This window comes from Manis javanica, chromosome 4, assembly GCF_040802235.1.
Source record: "Manis javanica isolate MJ-LG chromosome 4, MJ_LKY, whole genome shotgun sequence".
NCBI lineage: Eukaryota > Metazoa > Chordata > Mammalia > Pholidota > Manidae > Manis > Manis javanica.
Genome location: NC_133159.1, coordinates 99,127,817 through 99,148,221, shown reverse-complemented (window position 1 = coordinate 99,148,221; position 20,405 = coordinate 99,127,817). Strand labels below are relative to the sequence as shown.

Genomic DNA, 20,405 nt, shown 5'->3' with positions numbered 1-20,405 from the left:
GCTACAGTTCATTGGTAAGCATAATATGTTTAATTCTGATTTGCTGAGTGTTTATTAAATTACAAAAATTTAAATATAAGGTTCACTTGAACATTTTGTTTAGATAACATTCAAAGATGAAATGAAAAGTCATAATTATACCAGGGTCAAAATCAAAAGTAAGGTTTACATTTTTTATGTCTTGCTGAGGTCAATTAGCAATATTAGAAATATGAACATTTGAATTTACAGTGTGGTCAGTCACATCAGCAGAGAGATGTGCCATCTCAGTGACTGGAGGGGGGAACATGTACATGTACACCTATAGCATAACATTCTGAAAATGTTATAGAATTTTCAAAGATGTAAAGAAACATACAGATTATTACATTTCAAGTTTTCACTGTACATATAAAGAAACGAGCTCAGAGAGTTGAAAGGAGTTTATTCTGGCCCATGAGAATTACTGGTAGAGCCAGCACTGAAGTACAGACACCTGCAGAAGCTCTATCGAATTGCTTCTTGTGCAAAAAGAATCAAGAGATCATAAGGCAAACACTTCTATCCCTTCAAACTTTTCCCATCTTCTCCTACCCCCAGGATTGCAATGTTACATGTGCAGTAAAGTTCTGGGACAGTTTTAGCATTTCATATACAATTTCAAATCACCTGAAAATCTAATTAAATTTAACAAATTACTCTCCCTCCTTTCCAGCTATTTCATTAATCTATTTCCATTCTGCAGAGTGATTTTTCTACTTTTTCCTGATCCTGCTGTAGATCAGTGACAATTTTTAGAGAAAAAAATTTCTATTTCCACTTCTCACAATTTGAAGAATAATATATTTATGGTTTATGACACTCTCAGGGCTTAAGTCTTATTTCAATTTGTTCTTTCCTTCAGAAATGCGTAAGAAAATCTGAGTATTCTTCAAAGCCTTTTCAAATGTATAGTGAAGACCTGGGGGCTAGAAAAGGGCTTTGGGAATTGTGTAACAAAGCACACCCATTTTGCATTCAGGAAACTGTAGCCTAGCAATGGTAAGTGACCTCTCTAGAGTCCTACAGGTAGAAAGTGGGTACACATTGTGGTCTACTGATATCTAGACTAATATTATTTTAACTACCCATTTGATGAACCATATTGGATATGACAGTTTACTCATCTGGTACCATTCTGTGATTTTATTGCAAAAGTCCAGGTTTTGTCTTCATTTGCAACTGTAGCCTGTTATAGTAATGCAGATATGATATTCAATAGGCAATAATGCTTAAAGTTGTGTCATGGTGTTTCATGAAGGTAGTGCCTGTGTCTATCTTTGTAACACCTACTGATCTTACTAAAATATCTGAATGTGGAAGACCTCCTATAGAATAGTTAATTGGTTTGTTTCAATCATCTCAATAGTTGATGTGAATTTCTTTCCTGATGACCAACCTGTGATCATCAGTTATGATCATCATCAGTATATGGCTGGAATGATCTGACTACTCTCTGGGCCAGTGTCTCTACTACATGGGCTAACACAGAACAAAAACACAGTGGTGGCTATACACGAATCATCCAGACTGGAGGTTCATATTGCTTAAATCTGACATACTTGTCACTCTTTTACTTCAGTTTTTCCTAGAGTGATCTGGTCTCACAGTTTCTGACCACAGAGAAATTACCAGCAGATTGTGCAAAATTCTTTGTAGACATTGCCTCAAAGAAAGTTACCTGGGTTGTATCTCTTATCCATCTGTTTCGCTGCTAGTAGGTATAAGATTGTTTCAGTTACTGATTTTTATGTATTAATAATGAAATTCATCACCTGTATTTCTTCTACAGGGCATCAAAAAGTATTACATCTTGGCTTTGCTACTGAAATACTTTGATAGTAAATAAATTCTTCAAGTGCTCTTATTATAACAGCATCGTTATGTATTTGAATAAAAGGAAATTGGTTATTTATGCATATGTTCAGGTATGTTTTGAAAATAAAATAAGGAAATGAATATGTTCTCTTTATACTAAATGTTCACAGTTTGACTTTCCATAAGGCTTATTAAATAATATACAAATAGCTACATTCTGCTGAAATGTCACAGTAAATACATTAATGGCACAGAAGTGAAATGTCCCCAAATGGGAAATTATCTTCATGACTTCCTAAATCTTTTTTCCCACTAAAACTTCACCTTTCTTTTGAGAAAATTTCCATTTCTAAAAGAATATAAAAATAGAAAAGGAGTCAAGAAATCTCTTACAGATACAGTCTGAAAGGAAATTCTATAAATAATAGATGAAATATTGTATCTATCTTAAAGAATGTACTTTGTCCCACCACACCAAACACTGCAGGAAAACTAAACTGAATGACTCTACTATATATGAATTATTGAAAAGTAAATGTTCAAATTTTAGTTAAGATATACGACTTAACATATAATAAGCACTAATATGAATTTTTCTAAGTTACACTCAGCTAAACACAGACCTACAAGACTAATTTGGAAATCTATCATTTTGAATCAAAAAATTAAAAAAATGTTTAGTTAAGCAAGGCACATTTCTTTTAGGCAAGTCTGTCTTTAATACCATTTACCTGGGCACAGTGTAGAGTTCCCTTATTTACTTGTGAATGGACTAATCTATGTATGAGAGCCTTTGGTACAAAATACATCTTCAAAAATAAAGTTGCACATAACCCAGAACATAAAAGATAGTATCTCATGATTAAACATAGTCCAATAGTTAACTGAAAGAAGAAAACAGTAACAGTTGGCTTGTTGAAAATAGACATTTAAGTTTTCTTTATCAGCCGTACTGGTTAGTTTTTGGATGATTCATCAAAAGGTCAAAAGATTGAAGTGACAACTTAGTATTTTTAACATTCTTCTTTATCTCTTTATCAACTATCTTTATATTGTACACAATTTGAAGAGAATCCTTCAGCTTCAGAGCTGTTTCCTTTATTTAAAGTGTTTGTTGGAGACATGTTTTTAATGTCAATTGAAACAAAAATATGTGCTGGCAGACAGATCACTGCTCATCAGTGATATAACCAACACTACATCCTTGATCTGGGCAATTTAAAAATAAGCATCCTACTGATCAGTGCAGCTCTATGGTTCTTTATGTGGGGCTCTTCAGGTATCTGTTGGATAGAGTAAACACAATAATTTAGTGTATACTTAGTTTTTTTAAAATTATAGCCTTCATGCCAATATAAGATATTTTTTATTATACTTTTCAAAATTTTGGGATTTGTTTTTTACTGTTACCCTGAAAAGTTTAAGCAACTTAATTTTCTAAATCTATTAGCTACATGTTGAATACTTGTAATTTGTAAGTTGGAAAAAGCTTCAGAGTATGCTGAAATTCTGAACTTTATTTTCCTTATTAATAATGACCTCCAAATATAGTCCAAACTAATGTGACTGCTTTCTTTTTTAACATGAAAATTTATCTGAAAGGTTTTTCAGATGGTTTTGAAAAATTATCTGAAAGGTTCTGAGTGCCTACTATTATTTTTTAGAAAAATATATGTATTAATTTTCTCAATGCATTTCCATTGGTTTCTTTTATGGCTGTACATCCCACTGTGGTAACTAAAATGGTAATTCTTCTAAAGCAAATAGGAATCCAAGCTCAGGTAAGTGTTAATGGAGAGGGAAAAAAAAAAGAGAGAGAGAGAGAAACAGTTCTACATGCTACATATACATAGTTTATCTTGTCATTACAAGTAACTTTCAAACATGTTGATCCTTTAAAACATGATCTCTGTACAGTTATGTACCACTTTAAGAAATCAAAAGTTAAGACAATAACCACTGACCAGGGCCTGTGGAGAACCAAGTAATAAAAGTTCAAAAAAATTATTTAGAAATGTTGATAATAAAGTGTTTCTTAAAAACAGCATAAGACAGTATGACTGTCTGATTCACTGCTACATCCAGAATCCAGAATCTAGAATGGTGTCTGGACATAATAGATACTTTATATGTTGAATGAATGAATAAATCCCTGTCACTTTGCACAATGCTTGACATACAGGAGGTTGTACTCAGTAAATATATGTTAGATGAATAAATGGATATATAAAATTTGATTTATATACTCTAGAGATTGTGTAATATAAAGGGTACTATAAAAACAAAAATGGAATATGCTAAAACCCAGCCAGCTCCAGGTTTCAATATGTAAATATTATCCATAATAATACATAGAGAAGATTGTTTCCCATATATACTCTTGGTTTCAGCAAGTGTCTCAGGAACAGTGATAAATGCCTACCAGTGGTGATGTGGAATTTGTGCTTTTTATGGAGGAATCATTCACTCACTAAACTAAATGTTGTAAGCCTACTGTGTGCTGGCCAATCCTTAGGTGAAAAGTTTTCCTTATTGGCCTGGATTATACTTGACCATCCTTCATGAAAGATATAAGTTATATTTAACACTAATCTTTGGTCAAAAAGCAAGAGTATATTCTTTTATCACAGTATGCATAATTTTCATTATAAGAATTTGAAAATTACAATGGTCTCATACCTATTAATGACTGCTAACTATAAGAATTTATGAGTAACATGAATGACTTGGCAGCCACTTTATTTCCTAAATGTCTAGCTTCTGCTCAATGCTACTGTAGCTTTGGTTATCTTGAGGTGGTTCTATTAAGCTATTCTTGTCTTCCTCCTGTAACATCCTTTTTATATAAGGGGTTGAGTCTTTTTTTTTTTTTTTTTTTAACTTCATGTGTCAGTACTTGCCTTGAGGTTCTTGGGACTATTAAATAAGTATTCGATAGCTTGACATCCTAATAGACTGTAGGTGTGGAGGGAGTGGTAAACAAACAGAAACAAAAAATGTAATATTTGGATAATAATAATTATGTGTATATTAGTCAAGACATGGGTTGAAGGACTTAGAAGAATGTATATTGACTTAAGTATCAAAATCAGCTCTTCAAAAAGAGAGAAAAGAAGTATAACAGAAAGTGAACATAATTGAAGATACTTGATCAAATGAATGTTCTAACACATAAACCAGGAAAAGAGGTTAAGAACAGATTTCTATTATTCTCAAGTTTGGGAAGAAGTAGTTAATATCTCCACTGAGGCCTAAATGAATGAGGTACAGAAACCCAGATTACTTAACCATTAGCTTAATTAATTTGTATTTAATAAGGAGAGGGGCAAAATCATTCTATAGCATGTAGTTATGGGGAACTTTGTTTTCATGTTTGACATCTATTAAATAACTTAGAGTTGGCTGCACACCAGTAAGTTTTCCAAATTCCACCAACTAAATGGTAATATTCGTGCCAAGAACTACAAAATTTCTTGCTTATTTATGTAATTCTCTGATTGGCCTCTTGGAAATTATGTACTCTTGGCAAGCAAAAAAAGGTTAAACTCACTCCATAAATAAAGTTGGTAATGTGCTAAAATGTGAGCTTTGTCAAAAATCTGGAAAGTCATGGGAAAATGAGCTATGAGATGTAATCACTACCACTTTGAACAGTATTTAGGTCTATTAATAATAACTATCCTCAATTCACATGGTTGTCTAGTAAAATAAATTTATCTTTTGAAATCAGTTAAAATGCTTTCAGTTAAAAGGTTTACAGAATACAGGTACAAAAGCTATTCAAACATAGTTCTTCCTTGGAGAAATTACTCATCTGTGGTTTTCAGTCATCCACTATGTTTTGAAATCTGACATATAGTCACTGTTGTTTAACATGATTTCTACTATAATTTATTATAGAAGAAATGTACTATATTAGTGAATATTTAATTTTTTTCATCCTGTAGTCATACAAGAGGTAAATAGAAAATGTAATGGCATATGAGGCTGCCTATTAAATATATCATACCTTGGCTATTTCAGGTTGTAATAGAAAATCCAGTAAATCCCATACTGAGTTAAATAATAAAAAGAAAAATATTATAATACCTCACCCCAAGCCAGAAAAAGAAATATGAAAAAATAAGAATGAAAAGTATTCATTTCAATTCTCTATTTTACATCATTTCTTTAAAAAGTCCTAATAATGTGTCTTTAGAAGAGAAATTATCTCTGTCCTATGTGGGCTTAAGACAAAAAAGTTTCTAACTTCTACTGGTCTACATGTATAATCTCAAGCACATACATTAGTTTTCTTTAACTTAGTGACATATTTGGTAAGGAAATGTGCCACTTGGATGTACAGAGGCAGTAGCCATGCCAGTCTCTGGTTTGCCTGAGAAATCCAAGGAAAGGAGAAAATCCAAAAGGTGTGTGGAGAAAGTTTCTATTTATATCAGGAGAGGCCTCCCTTCCTACTACAGAGGAAAGTGCATCTGTACAATATATAACATATAATTATTTATGTAATTTATATTATATTTTATATAATATATAATATCATGGCAATATCTGTAGTTCTCACTTAGGTCAGAGTTTTCATTAGTTTCAGTAATTTCGTACTACACATGTAGGTTTTTCAAAACTTCTAGGAATTTCCCAATATCAGCATATGCTAATAGTGCTTCTCACCTATTTTATTTAAAAGTGGCCTAAGTTTTGCCATTATAAAAGTCAGTCTAAGAATCTGCTCTTATTTCTCATGGAGTCAGGGTTGCCCATCTTATTTCATATATGAAAAAAAATCACTTAGAAAATAGCGAATTTTTGTGATTCTACCATAAAACTTGACAATTACATTAAAAACTAGGTTATTTTGTAAAATAAATTATTTTACCCAGTAAGGCCAGATCTACAGTATTATAATTCTCTAAGGTGATTCATTGATGAAATCTTTAATGCCTTATTCAAACAGCTTCCATAGTAATGAAGACCCCATGGATAATTAAAGACTCATCACTGAAACCTAGAATGAACATAGAGAGAAGTTTCTTAGAGTGCCTGCTAGATAGATAAGTTCCCAGACATACAATTTGCTTGTTCTGATTTTTGCTGTAGTATATGAGCTAATCAGCCAACAAGTATATATTGAGTTTCATTTATAGGCTGCATTCTATTAGCTATTAGGTAGGAAAATAACAGTCTTTGTGAAATACTCTAACTTCTGGGCACCTGTGGTGATTAGGAGTGATATCTCACATAATGTTATATTTAAATTATTTATACTAAGAAATTCCACCCCATAATTGGGTAGTACTTCATGTGGAAAACCTGCTGGGGCATGTTGTACCAAATGGAAGCCTTCTCTAGGGAACTGATTTACAAGGAATTTTATCCAGAAGAGCACGGTGAAGAATATAAGCCTCACAGTGATAAAATGAAGCACAGACACACAACATGAAAATTTTATTTACAGTTTAAATGCTCAAATTGGAATGCTGTTTCCTTCCTGTCATCCCTTCCTCAAATAAATACTAATTAAGCACCAACTTTATCCTTGGGGGGTACAGTACCAAAGAACAGACAAAAATCTTTGCTCTCAAGGAAGGAAAGGAAGATAGTAAACAAGTAAAACATTTAATATATTAGAGGAGAAAATAAAGCAGTGGAAGGATATAGGAGTACTGTGGGGTTTGCAGTTTTAAATAGGATGGCCAGGAAAGGCTTCACTGAGACGGTGACACCTAAGAGGTGGTGTGAGCCATGCAGGTATCAGATGCTAGGGCATTTCAGTCAGGGGGCACAGCAAGTACAAAGACCCAAGGTAGAGCATGCCTGGTGCGTTTGAGGAAGAGCATGGAGGGCAGTGCAGCTGCTTAGAGGATCAAATGGTAGAGGAGTCAGAAATGAAGACAGGAGGGTAAGGGGGGTGGTGGGGACAGTGAGTTAGATTACATAGGACCTTGCAGGCCACTGTAAGGCTGTTAATTCATAGTCTGTGTGAAATGGAGAGCCAAATGGGGGTTTTGCCTCAAAGAAGTGACAAGATCTGACAAGTGTTTTAAAAGAATCACTCTGGCTGCTATGTTGAGAATAGGTTCAAATAAGGGAAAGGATGGAGGCTGGGGGACCAGTCAGGAGTGTACTATAAAAATCCAGGTGAGAGACAATGATAGCTTAGATCAGGAAGCCGAAGAAGTGCTAAGACTCTGGAAACATTTTAAAAGTGGAGCCAATAGAATTTGCCAATAGACTGGGTAAGGGGTATAAAAGAAGAAAGGAATCCAGGATAATTCCAAGGATTTTAGCTTGAGCAAACAGAAAACTGAAGTTGTCAGAAATAGACATGGGGAAGAGGACAGCAGGCATAGGCTGGATGGCAGGGGGGCAGAAGGAGAGGAAAACTCAGTTTGGGATATACTAAATTTGAGATATCCATTATATGTCTGAGTGGGGATACCAAGCAGGCAGTTGGAAATTCAATTTGGAGTTCAGGAAAGAGTTCTAGGTGGGCAATATAAATTTATAGATAGTTTAAAGCTATGAGAATAATACAATGCAGAAAGAAAAGAGGTCTAAGGACTAAGCTGTGACCACAGGGTTTTCCAACATTAAGATCCAGGGGAGATGAGGAAGAACGGGTAAAAGATTGAGATGAAGTGGCCAGAGAGGTCGGAAGAAAATACAGTGTGGCATTCTGGAAGTCAAATGAAGAAATTCTTCCCAGGAAGTATTTCACAGTGCCAAATGCTTCTGATGGGTCAAATGAAATGAGTACTGAAATATGACCAGTGGGTTTAGCCATAGGTCACCAGTGACCTTGAAAAGTACACTTTTGGTTAAGTGGTAGGGATGAAAGCCTGTTTTGAGCAGATCTGAAAGAGAATAGGAAGGAATTCTATGGTGAACAAAAATAAACATAGTCCTTACTCTCATAAAAGAGATAGACATTAATCATATAACACAAATAAATGTTTTATAGCTATGTCAAGATCATATACTATATCCAATCATTCTAAGACTTTTTTTTAGATTTGAACACCTATGAAATTGGGATGTACCTTAAAATCACTTGTATCTTCTCTTATAAAGGGCAGTTTTTCTTATTTTAATGGCACATAAAATAGTGGTGGTTCTTATAATCAAAGGCACCTTAAATTTGATGAAATATGCTGTAATAGGGGAATTGATAAAAAAGCCGAGTCATGAGAGATGTCTTGGAGGAAGTATTGAAGTGAAAATAGAAGTTAATGAGGTGAGGAAGGAAAGAGAGAGGATAGTGGGAACATTTATAGAGATACTCATAGTTTAAGGGGTAAAGGGAGCTTATCTTATAAATAGAAGATTAAGGTTGCTAGAGTACAACAAAATGAGGGGAGGTGCATAGCTACAGGATAAGGCTGGATATGTGGGCTGAGCCAGATCACATGGGGCCATGAAGACAATACTAAGCCTTTGGGTCTTAATCCTAAAAACAAGGAAAAGACATTGAAAGAATTTTAAGCAGGGACAAATAATATAATCAGATTCAATAATGATCTCTCAAAAAGATGGTTCTGGCTACTAGGTGAAGAATGGGTCAGATTAGCCACAGGAAATGTGGGAAGGGCAGCTAAGAGACCTTCGCACTTACCCAGGACAGATATGATAGTAATGTGAGTTAAAGTGGTGGTGACAGCAGTGTAGGAAAGGGGATTCTTTTCAGAGATATTTAGGAGGTGAAATGACAAAACTCAGTGATAGACTCTATGTATTTACTACTTTAATGCTTCTATTATTACATTGGTAAATACATTGAGAACACTAGGCAATAAATCTGCCTTTTAAGCAAGGCTTCACATTTAATAAGAAGTGTAAATGTTTATGCTGCACATAGACTGAATATCAATATTCTGGAAGTTCACTAATTTTCAGAAAAAGAATTAGACTGTTTAGAACTACAGACAGAAAGTAAATATGTCTTATATAGGGAATAATTTATGAGCAGGTGAAAAGTGTGTGTGTGTGTAATAAATTACCCCTACTGATTTTTATTCCAATTTAAATCATGTTTTAATGTAAGAGACATGTTTAAATATATAAAAATAAGAACATTAGGATTCAGAGAGAATTCTCATGAAGGAAAGGAGTTTAAAAGAAACAATAAAAAATAAGTGAAATAGCAATGTCAATTGACTTATAACACCTATGTACATGCTAACTTTCATCCTAAAAAGTTGGGGAACCTCATGAAATTGCCAAAAGCCTCTGTGCTCTCATGGGAGAAGTAAGGGTGAGGTTGGGGGCTCACTGGAAGAGAAATGGTTCTCTTCACTCTTCACCACCTCACGTCAGGTATGATCCCTGTATATACAGTCGGAATCCTGCATGCACAGATTTATTCATAACATTCTTCAAATAAGATGAAGCAGCATTTTTTGTTCATAAGTGCTTTCTTACTAACAAACAGAATCCCAGGCTTATTTTTCAGGCCAGAGTTCCTATTCTGTACTATTTAGGTTGCAACAATAATAAAATGGCTGCCAAGAAAATGGTGAGGACTCTTTTCTATAGCTCCTCTTTAATGCATTTGATGGTTAATGGTACCAAATTTGAAATGTAAGGAAAAATACATCCAGTACAAAACAAGAAAAAGAGAAAAACCATGAAAATATTTCTTTGTAAAATGTTTTTTCTTTATAATTTCAAAAGATAAAATTACTTCAGAGCATCACTGAAAACAAGGATAAATATTTGGAAATTTCCTAACCTGTGTGAATCATTTAAATTACATTTGCAAGGTGAACACGAGCATATAAAGAATACTGTCATCATATACTCTATAGCAATGGCCATTTTCTGTCAGGAGGTTAGGAGCTGAGTCTCAATAGTTACAGTTTGGGCTCTGCATGGCTTTCCCTCCGTTTTTCCTGCCTCCTCTGATTTGTTCTCTCTCAAAGGTTATCAACCACTTCCTGCAGGTTATAAGAAACAAGTGATTTCACTGATATATATATATATATATATATGTACAAATTGCAAAACAAAATATAGGAAATTAGTAGTATAGAAGCAGTAGTTTTATCTTCCTTAGTTTAAAAGGCCAAACACAAAACAGAAAGAAAAAACCCCATCTTAAAATGCAATCCCCTAAGTATCCTCTTCTCCATTTTATGCTCCTCACCTGTACCTCACAGTGTTTCTATTAACTTCAGACTGGGGTGGGGGGGCACCTGGGCATTTTGCATTTCTTAGTGGGAGGGGTTATCACTTCTATTCACTAGTGAGAAGGTGAGGAGACCTGGAACTGCTGTGGAAAACGTTGAAATTTTAAATGTATAGAAGTCAGTCAATTATGGTTCTCAAAGGAATAGACTATTATACATTTTGAATTTATATTTCTTCAGTAAAGCCATTATTTGAGTATGTTACATGCTTTATATATATATGTATGTAAACAAACAATAACTTTAAATTTCTTCATGCTGTGCATTAAAATTTCAATCCTAAAATTTTATTTCTAAGTTTAGAAATTTGTGGTTATGTCACCACAGTCGGTGTTATTTAAATTTGGTATACTATCAGGCTTAAAGCACCATTAAGAAATTATGTTATTATTTTTACCTCTTGATTCACCAGCTGTAGGGTATATACATTTTCCTCAGGGTGTTGATGGATGTGTACTAATCCAGACACCGCCTCCCATAAATCTTTTCTATACAAGATGTATGTATACCTTTCAACATCCCAGACATGCAATTGAGCTCAACAGTGAGGTCTGTGGTTTGGCAAAGCTAACTGGCATGTGATAGCTTAGATTAAACTCTGATGTATGCCCAAATCACTACTCATTTTCATTTTCCAAATTATTTAGAACCTTAGAGAAGGGGCTACAGGCATTATGTGGAACAATATCATATTCTAATGTTTTTTTGAGCACTGATGCCCTCAGAGATCCAGGGAGTGTTTGGGTAAGGCAATAATGTTACAAATTTCAGTGAGCTGGCAATCTCCTGCTTCAATCCTTTTGTTCTTAGTAATTTCTCCCATCTTAATAAGGGAGAGTCAAAATGTTTACACTACTTTCCAGCATGGTTCTTCAGTAACCTAAGCTAACTGTAAAGAGATGGAAAAGCAGCAATTTCCCTACTATCATCTATTGTAGATTAAAACACATGAAAATAAGAAATTAACTTTAAAACTGAAAAACATATGTTGTTCAAGCAGATATCACTACTATGACTGATTATACTTTCTGAGTCTAAAATTAAATCCAGATAAATCAATCATATAAGAAAATAACCTTTCTTACTAGAAAAGTCAATCTCTTCATCTGATTTAAATCCCTTATATTTGATCCTTATGGTTAAAAAATATCTGATGATTAGAAAAGGGTTAATTTTCAATAAACTGAATGAAATTGGTTTCTGGAGATATGTGCCTTACAGGAATTCAGTAATTAGTAATACAGGCTAAAGTCAAACCTAAAAAGCATAACATATATATTTCCTCAATTTCTTTCAAGTCATCCAATAAAAGGAACATGGGTCTGGGAGACAGAATGACTTGGCTTTTAATCATAGCTGGGTATCTTGCTTGCTGTAAAGTCTTAGGGAAATTACTTAACTTAAACATTTATTTTTCACTCTTCTAAGATGGGGTTAATACCACTTACTTACCTTATAGTTGAGAAGTGTCTAGGACATGGTTGGCCCTTAATAAGTGGTAATTATTATTGTCATAGAGAAAGTGATTAGGAAGACCCTAATTATTTAGGTACTTCAAGTCATTCACAAAGCTCTCATTATTAATTGTATTAACAATACAATGCCTGTAAAGACCACAATAATGTAATCTCTTAAAACGTCTCTGCTGCATATCAAGGAAATATTTTTTCTAAGTGTTATACCTGTATTAACATTTAATATTCACAAGAACCCTATGAGCTTTATTTATTACCTTCATTTTACAAATAGGGAAACTGAGGCACAGAGAAATTAAGCAATTAGCGCAATGTAATATAGCAGAGTCAGAAATTCAAGCTTTGGCAATATGACTGCAGAACTTATGCTTTAAACCACTCCATTAAAAGCCTGAAAATAACATTAATGTAAGATAATGGCCATTCACTCATCAAATATGTATTGAATACATGCAAGGTGCTATGCACTAGTATCCAAAACTTTGTCAAGGCACAGAACCTATAACCTTTAAGGAGCTTACAATATGGCAACCAGAAGCAATTATACTACCTCAAAGTCATGACTCAAAAGTTATATTTCTTTGGGCTAAAAAAAAAATCTCCTTTATATTATTTTTATTTAATAACTACACAATTCCAAAAATTATGGCATAACCATAATTTACCTATAGAACTAAGCAGGGTTTCTCTACCTGAATATATGAGAATAAAATTGTCACAGCACTTTGTTCATCCTTATGTTAAGATCTTTTAAGAAGAGATACAAAAATTATGTAATTATTATAGTGTGTCTAACATATTACTACCCAAATGGGTCATATAAATAATTTCTGGTCATTAAGAATACTAAGAATTTGGTCAAAAGGTAGCTTAATGTTAAAAGTAACTCAAGTAGCAAAGGAAACTCAATAAAGGAGCCCTATTTCAATGCACGTAAAGATAAAAACAATGGCCCTATGACCAGGTTTATAGACTTCTTGCCTCTATTTTTTAAATCTTTTTCCTTCCTCTTCCCCTCTTACAGTCTTAATCACTGTTTTCCACTGTCTCAAATGCACAAATATACAGTGAGTAGGCTTCTACCTGAGAATATTTTATAAGCTTTAAAAATAGAGTTACTCTAACCTACTCTAGGATAGAACAGTTATACCCTATCAAAACCAAACTGTGACTGTGGATAATGTATAACTGTGGAAAATGTATAATGCATAGTTTATTTGTATATGTATTTGTATACATTATAGTTATAATGTATATGAAATAAAATGATTGTTAACATAAAACGTTACACCATAGTGTAATCTTAACCATTTTTTGGTTCAAAAAACTCTACTACTACAAGCTAAATAATTGGGTAAATTAAAATTGGACCAATTATCTAACAGAAGGTCTGCCTTTTATTCTTTTTAAAAGGGGAAACAGGTTGTTTAGTGCCAAGTCGGTTAGTAAAAAGAATGGAACCCTTTTCAGTTCATATTGGGTGAAGGTTATTCTGAAGAGCAATAACTTTTTAAATCTTTTGTAGTAAACAAAGAAACCAAAGGACAGTTAGAAACATGGAAATCAAACGGAAAGAGTGTTATAAATGACCTTTAAAAGTCACTTGCATGTAATTAATGTAATATTATTGTTTTTGCAACTTGTCACCAATCTACATAGGAATAGCTTTTTCCCGGCTCTCTGTTCAAAAAGGGAATGCTCTCAGTAGCCCACATAGTGCTCACCTGATTCTGTTTGTCTTCGGGCAACCCCTGGCTTATGGCTGATAACTGCAGGTATTTCTCCAAGATTGGTTATTTCCTGTCCCTCCTTTTTATTGATTGTCTGCAATTCCCTCAGTTAAAAACGTGCATCCTTATATTTTTTAAGTTTATTTAGCTTTTCAAGTGCTATGATGGTTAAAGGTGCTGTTGTGGGATCTGGATTTTTTTTTAAGAGGAAATCTGAAGGTCTCTTGTAGTAAGGTTTCAGGTACACTGAATCTTTCATTTGCTTATGTACACAACACTTCCATATTTGCTTTTAAATTTCATTTGTTGGCTTAAAACTTCTTGGAGAAAGAAAACAGTAGAGAAGCATCTTTTAAAACTGTTGCCTAATTACTGGCATTTAATTCAAATCATACTTTATTGTGGTGTATATCTAACATTCCAAATATGTTATCTTCCTTCTTGATCCAGTCATTGTGGGATGATAGCAACATTTTTTCTGTAGTAAAAAATATGCATTTTGTGATCCATTTCACCATCTCAGATTCTCAGACTTAACTTTATTTGTGCGGTTTATTCAAACAGAGGATTTCCTTATGAAATCATGTAAGTAGGAACCATCTGGAAAGGTTACTGTGGAAACTGCAGGGGCTAGGGGGTGGGGCTAGAGAGCAAGAGATACCATGACAACCTTTTTCGGGTTTCCCAGGAAACATGGGTTGCTATGGGAACTGCATCAGTCAGGTCCGAATTAGTAACTTCCGCTGGAAGGAGTGTCTGCCACTTTAATCATCTTGTGATACTGCAGAAGCTTATCTCTCAGATGCATTAGGATTTTTTTTTTGTTTCTCTCAGCAGCACTGAAAACATCTGTTTCTAGACTTTGATAGATGTTGGCTGGAACACACACACACAGAACTTCACAGGAAAATATTAGTCTAATACTTTTGAAATGCTTAACAAGCCCCAAAGAGTTAAACTAAGTAGTCAGATCAGGACATCTTGTGCGTTTCCTTTTTGGTCAAAGTTGTACCGATCCTTAAAATTCCGGGGGGAGGGGGTTCTGAACAGAAATTCCAGTCAAAAACAAATAAACAAGTCATTGTTCTAAGTAGACTTTTCATCCACACATCCACAGCATAGGCAACTGAACTAAACAGTCAATAATGTTGAAGGGTCCATCAAACGGAAGCATCATTCAAGTATGTGCCTGCTTTACTTAGTAAAGAAAAAAATTGCCTTTCAATTCTGAGGTTAAACAGTTACTCTAACTGTTCTTCAGTTTCATTTCCTCCCAGGATGTACCGATTTTTTTTTTTTTAAACAGGGCTTTTACTAGAAACCAAGTTGAAAGGTAAGTTTCTTGTTGGCAGTATTAAGAGAGGGAGGAAGAAAAAAAAGGAGAGCTGAGAGAATGCAGCCCACTTGCAAAACAGACACCTGTTTCAGTATGAAGCAGAGGGGAGACAGAGAATGAAGTGTGCTTTCCACTTCTTTATGTCCTTTCCTGGATGAATGGTCTGGAGATGTATAAAATAAGGGCATACACAGACCAAGAGGGTACGTTCCACACAATACTGAGCACAGCATGTCACTTGTATCATATATTAAACATCGGTAAATATCTTTTTGATGTTGACACAGGAATTGGGATTATTGTTCGTGGTGCAGGTGGCAGTGGAATTGCCCGTTTTGAAGGGAGTCTGGGGGAAAGCGCTATGGTTCATACCCCCCTCTTCAATCACCATATACTCCGACTTACTCAGAGTGGAATTACTCCGTGCTTTTCGGAGGTCCTCAGCCGATGAGGTCAGGTGCTGGCAACTTCCCACATGCATGTACTGGGCTTGCTCTTCCCCTTCTGTCTCCCGGTGGTAGAAGTAATTGAAGTTGGAAACAATCACAGGGACAGGCAAAGCAATGGTCAGGACACCAGCGATGGCACAGAGAGACCCCACAATCTTGCCCCCTATGGTCACTGGGTGCATGTCACCATAACCTACTGTTGTCATGGTTACCACTGCCCACCAGAAGGCATCCGGGATACTGCTAAAACCTGAAGTGGGGTCATCTGCCTCGGCAAAGTAGACTGCGCTGGAGAAAAGGATGACCCCAATAAACAGGAAAAAGATAAGCAACCCCAACTCCCTCATGGAAGCCTTCAGCGTTTGCCCCAGGATCTGCAGCCCCTTGGAGTGCCTGGAGAGCTTGAAGATGCGGAAGACCCTCACCAGGCGGATGACCCTCAGGATGGCCAGGGACATGGCTTGCTGTCCATTGCCCTGCCTCTCAGCCAGCTCCGTGCCCAGCGTGATAAAATAAGGGATGATGGCCACGATGTCTATCAGGTTCATGATGTTTCTCGAGAAGGTGGCTTTGCTGGGGCACGCGAAGAACCGCACCAGCAGCTCAAAGGAGAACCAGATGATGCAAAGGGTTTCCACCACGAAGAAGGGATCCGAGAAGCTGGAGGCGCCGGCGGGGGCCCCCGACGTACTGTTGCTGGGCGCATCCAACAGCTCTTGAAACGGCGAGGAGGGGTAGCCCTTCTCGTCACGGAACTCGGGCAGCGTCTCCAGACAGAATATGACAATGGAGATGAGGATGACGAGCACGGACACGATGGCGATGCCCCGGGCCGGCCCGGAGCTCTCCGGGTACTCGAAGAGCAGCCACACTTGGCGCTGGAAGTCCCGGCGGGGCAGGGGCCGTTCCTCCTCCCGCAGGAAGCCCTCGTCCTCGCGGAACTTCTCCATGGCCTCCTCGCCCAGCTGGTAGAAGCGGATCTCCTCGGAGAAGATGTCAATGGGCACATTGACCGGCCGGCGGATGCGGCCCCCGGACTGATAGTAGTAGAGGATGGCGTCGAAGCTGGGCCGGTTACGGTCGAAGAAGTACTCGTTGCGGAGCGGGTCGAAGTACCTCATGCGCCGCTTCGGGTCGCCCAGCAGTGTCTCCGGGAACTGGCAGAGGGTCTTGAGCTGCGTCTCGAAGCGCAACCCTGAGATGTTGATCACCACGCGCTCCCCGCAGCAGTCCTGCTCGCTGGCGGCCGGCAGCGCGGGTGGCAGCGGTTCGTAGCGGTCGCAGCCGCCACCGCCGCCGCCGCCGCCGCCGCCGCCGCCACAGCCGCCCTGAGGCGGTTCCCCGCCGCCGTCGGCCGCCTCGGGCTCCAGCAGGTGGTCCCCGGGCACCACCGTCATGTCGGGCGGCAGCGCGGGGCCCGCGGCGGGCTCTGCGTAGCCCGGGTTCACCAGTGTGTGGGCGCCGCCGCCGCTCTCGGGGTGCTGGGGAGGGTGGGCGCGGTGGCGGGCGGAGGGCAGCGGCGGCGGCGGCGAGCGCAGGAGGCTGAGGTGCTCGTCCATGCGGCGGGGTAGAGGCGGCGGTGCGGGGCCGCGTCGCCCCTCCTCGCGCTCCCCGCCCCGTTGCCGCTCCCCGCCCCTTCGTCCCTCCGCCGCCTGTTGCTGTGGCGGCTGCCGCAGCCGCCGAGAGGCTCCGTCTGGGTCTGGCGCGGAGCGCTGGGCTCCGCAGAGACGCCTCCCCAACCCTCCTCCGCTCCCCTCCGCCCCCATGGGGCGCGCGCCCGCTGTTCGTCCCCTCAGGGTTCCCGCCCACCGCGCGGGGGCGCGCCCCGCTTCCCCGGGGAGTCGCCCTGCCGGGCCCCTCACCGAGCCCTCCGAGCCCCTCTGGGTCACGGAAGCACGCTCGTGTGGCACTTCGGCGTCCCCCAGAACCGCGGCCCAGCCGAGGCGGCCCTCGGAAGGTCTGGCCGGAGGGCCCAGGCCCCGGGGCTCGGTGGGCTTCTGGTCATCGCCCCCTGCCCCGGCCTGCGAGGCCGCATCCCAGGCGCGGGGCTTCTCCACCCCTCTTGGGCCGCAGCGCGGCCCCGAGAGCGCCAGGTTTCCTCGCCCCACACACCCCACCTGGGCCCGCGGTGGGGAGGCGGACTTCGTGGAGCGAGGCGGCAGCGGGCGGAGGCAGGCGAGGAGGAGGGTTGGGAATGTGTTGTGGGCCTGGAGCGTTGTCGAGGGAGGGCGTGGCGTGCCAGGTGGGCGCCCTGGTGAAAAGGCAAGACTGCTGCGAGTGTCCTGAGTCCACCTGAGGGCAGAAGACCGCTAGGCAGGGAGGGCTCAAAATAACAGAGCTGCTGTTTGGATGAGAAGCTGAACAGAGTAACGGGTGCTGATGAGTTCGCACCAGGAGTCTAAAGAAAAATGGGTCAACAAAAGCATTCAAGGACTTGGCTTCTGTACCGAGTGGTTCACACTAACTTTTGTAGCTGAGATTTCAGCCGTTGGGAAGAATCGGACCAAGTTTCTGGTTGGGATTGGGGAGGGCAGCCTGGTCTTTTCAGTACAGTGAGATTTCCTGGTGGGTGAGAAAATAAGAGGAAATGGAAAATTCATGTCTCAAGCCTGTCCAAGGAATGGAGCAAGACCTACCTAGACCCTCTACTTAATGTTTCACTGCTGGCCCCATCGTAGGAAATTTGCCACGCTTAGTTAAACTGGGAGAACATTCATTCTACAACTTCTATCTCCTGTTGCCTGATTTTGGCCTGGAGGTAATAAATTACATTTATCCCCTTTAATTTACACTGTTTCTCCAAATTGTTGTGCCGCTTTGAACACAATTTCCATTTCCAGACATCTTAGGAACTCCAATTAAGAGTTTTAAAAATGTATTTTCTATTGTATTATTTTCACATCGTTTGCGAAAGAGGAACTGTTGTCTAGACAAGTCCCTCACCCATCATACCTTTGCTGATAATTTCCCTTAAAGTAAGAATTTGTGGGCATTGCTTCCCACCACCACTCCCAACCATGAGGGCATTATTCACTTTATGTTCCTGGCAACTACCAAAGTGCCTGATAAATGGTAGGAACTCAAGATGTGTTTATTGAATTGAATTCCCCAAAAAGTGATTCTTTGCAATTGTCGGCTCTAGTGTCAATATTTCTTCTTTCTGTGTCCAGAACCACTGGATTCCTGAGATGAGGAGTAGGGGAAACTGAACTCACGGAACACTATGTTACTGTTACTCCACAGGGTTTCCACTTTGCCTCTTTTAGGTACAACAAGCACCCATGTTCTTTAATGTCCTTTTATCTTGCACTTCACCTCCAGGTCAGTGCTGGGCACTGCAAGCAGTAACATATGTTGTAAGATGATAAAAGTGCAAAATGATATAAAACACTCTCTATCACAAAACTAGAATACTGTTTTTGGGCTGGTGATTAGGGTAGCAATATTATCAATCATTTGCATGTTTAAATCTAAAGAAAAGAACTTGCTTCAAGGATGGCGTGTGGAAAGGCAAAGACCCTATTTTTAAAGACCAAATGTTTCACATACTTCTATGTCTGAGCTAGAAAGTGATTTATTTCTCCATTTGCATGAATTAGTACTGAGATTAATATTAATCAGTGGCAAGGAAGACCAGAACAGAGGATTGTCCTGTGATGGATGGTCACAAGCTTCTTCCTGCTATGAAGTATCTCTCTTTCAGAAATGACTATTTCCTTTCCTTTCATGTATTTGCTTGGTCTGGAAGACTGATTGTGAGCTTCCCAGGACAGCCCTTACTTTATATTTGAGGCCCAGAGAAGTTAAAAAAATTTGTTCAAGCTCACACAATTAATTAGGGCAGAGCTGGGCCTAAAATCTTGGACCATTTCCAAATCCAGTGTTCACTGTATATCACACTGTGAAATTATTATGTTGATCACTGTGAGTGCTTAATAAATACTGGATTTCTAACAGTAGCCTATTTGCTTCTGATTGACAACTAGTTCACTTCTCTTCAAATTTATTTTAACTGAAAGCCACTGCCTTCTGACAGCTAGTCTATTGTTTATAAGAAATGAGTTGGTGGGAGAATTCCAGCCCTGTTGGACACAGCAGAACCTCTCACAACAAATCAATGTCAAAAATGGCACTTTGGGGGAAAACATAGCATTTATTTAGTACCCCCAATGGAGTAGCTCAAAGTGACTTGAAAATGTCTCATTAGTCCTCATGACACCCCTGTGGGATAATAATAATATCATAATGTTCAAGCATAGAACTGTGGCAAAGCCAGCAGCTTCTTGGAGCATGTACAGGATTTCCTTACATTTCCATCTTCATTATTAGAGTCTAAGTAAAACCATCAGGTTTGTAAACAGCAAGGGTATATCATGGTGTTCGGGCTTTCTATG

General features: G+C 38.6%; 1 protein-coding gene across 1 annotated transcript; it reads right to left on the bottom strand.

The window, feature by feature from the left end:
- Window positions 1-14,351: 14,351 nt before the first annotated feature.
- On the bottom strand, window positions 14,352-19,992 carry KCNA3 (potassium voltage-gated channel subfamily A member 3). Its single transcript, XM_037004840.2, has one exon. The coding sequence runs from the start codon at window positions 17,775-17,777 to the stop codon at window positions 15,813-15,815; it is 1,965 nt and encodes a 654-aa protein (XP_036860735.2). The 5' UTR covers window positions 17,778-19,992; the 3' UTR covers window positions 14,352-15,812.
- Between the last annotated feature and the right edge of the window lie 413 nt (window positions 19,993-20,405).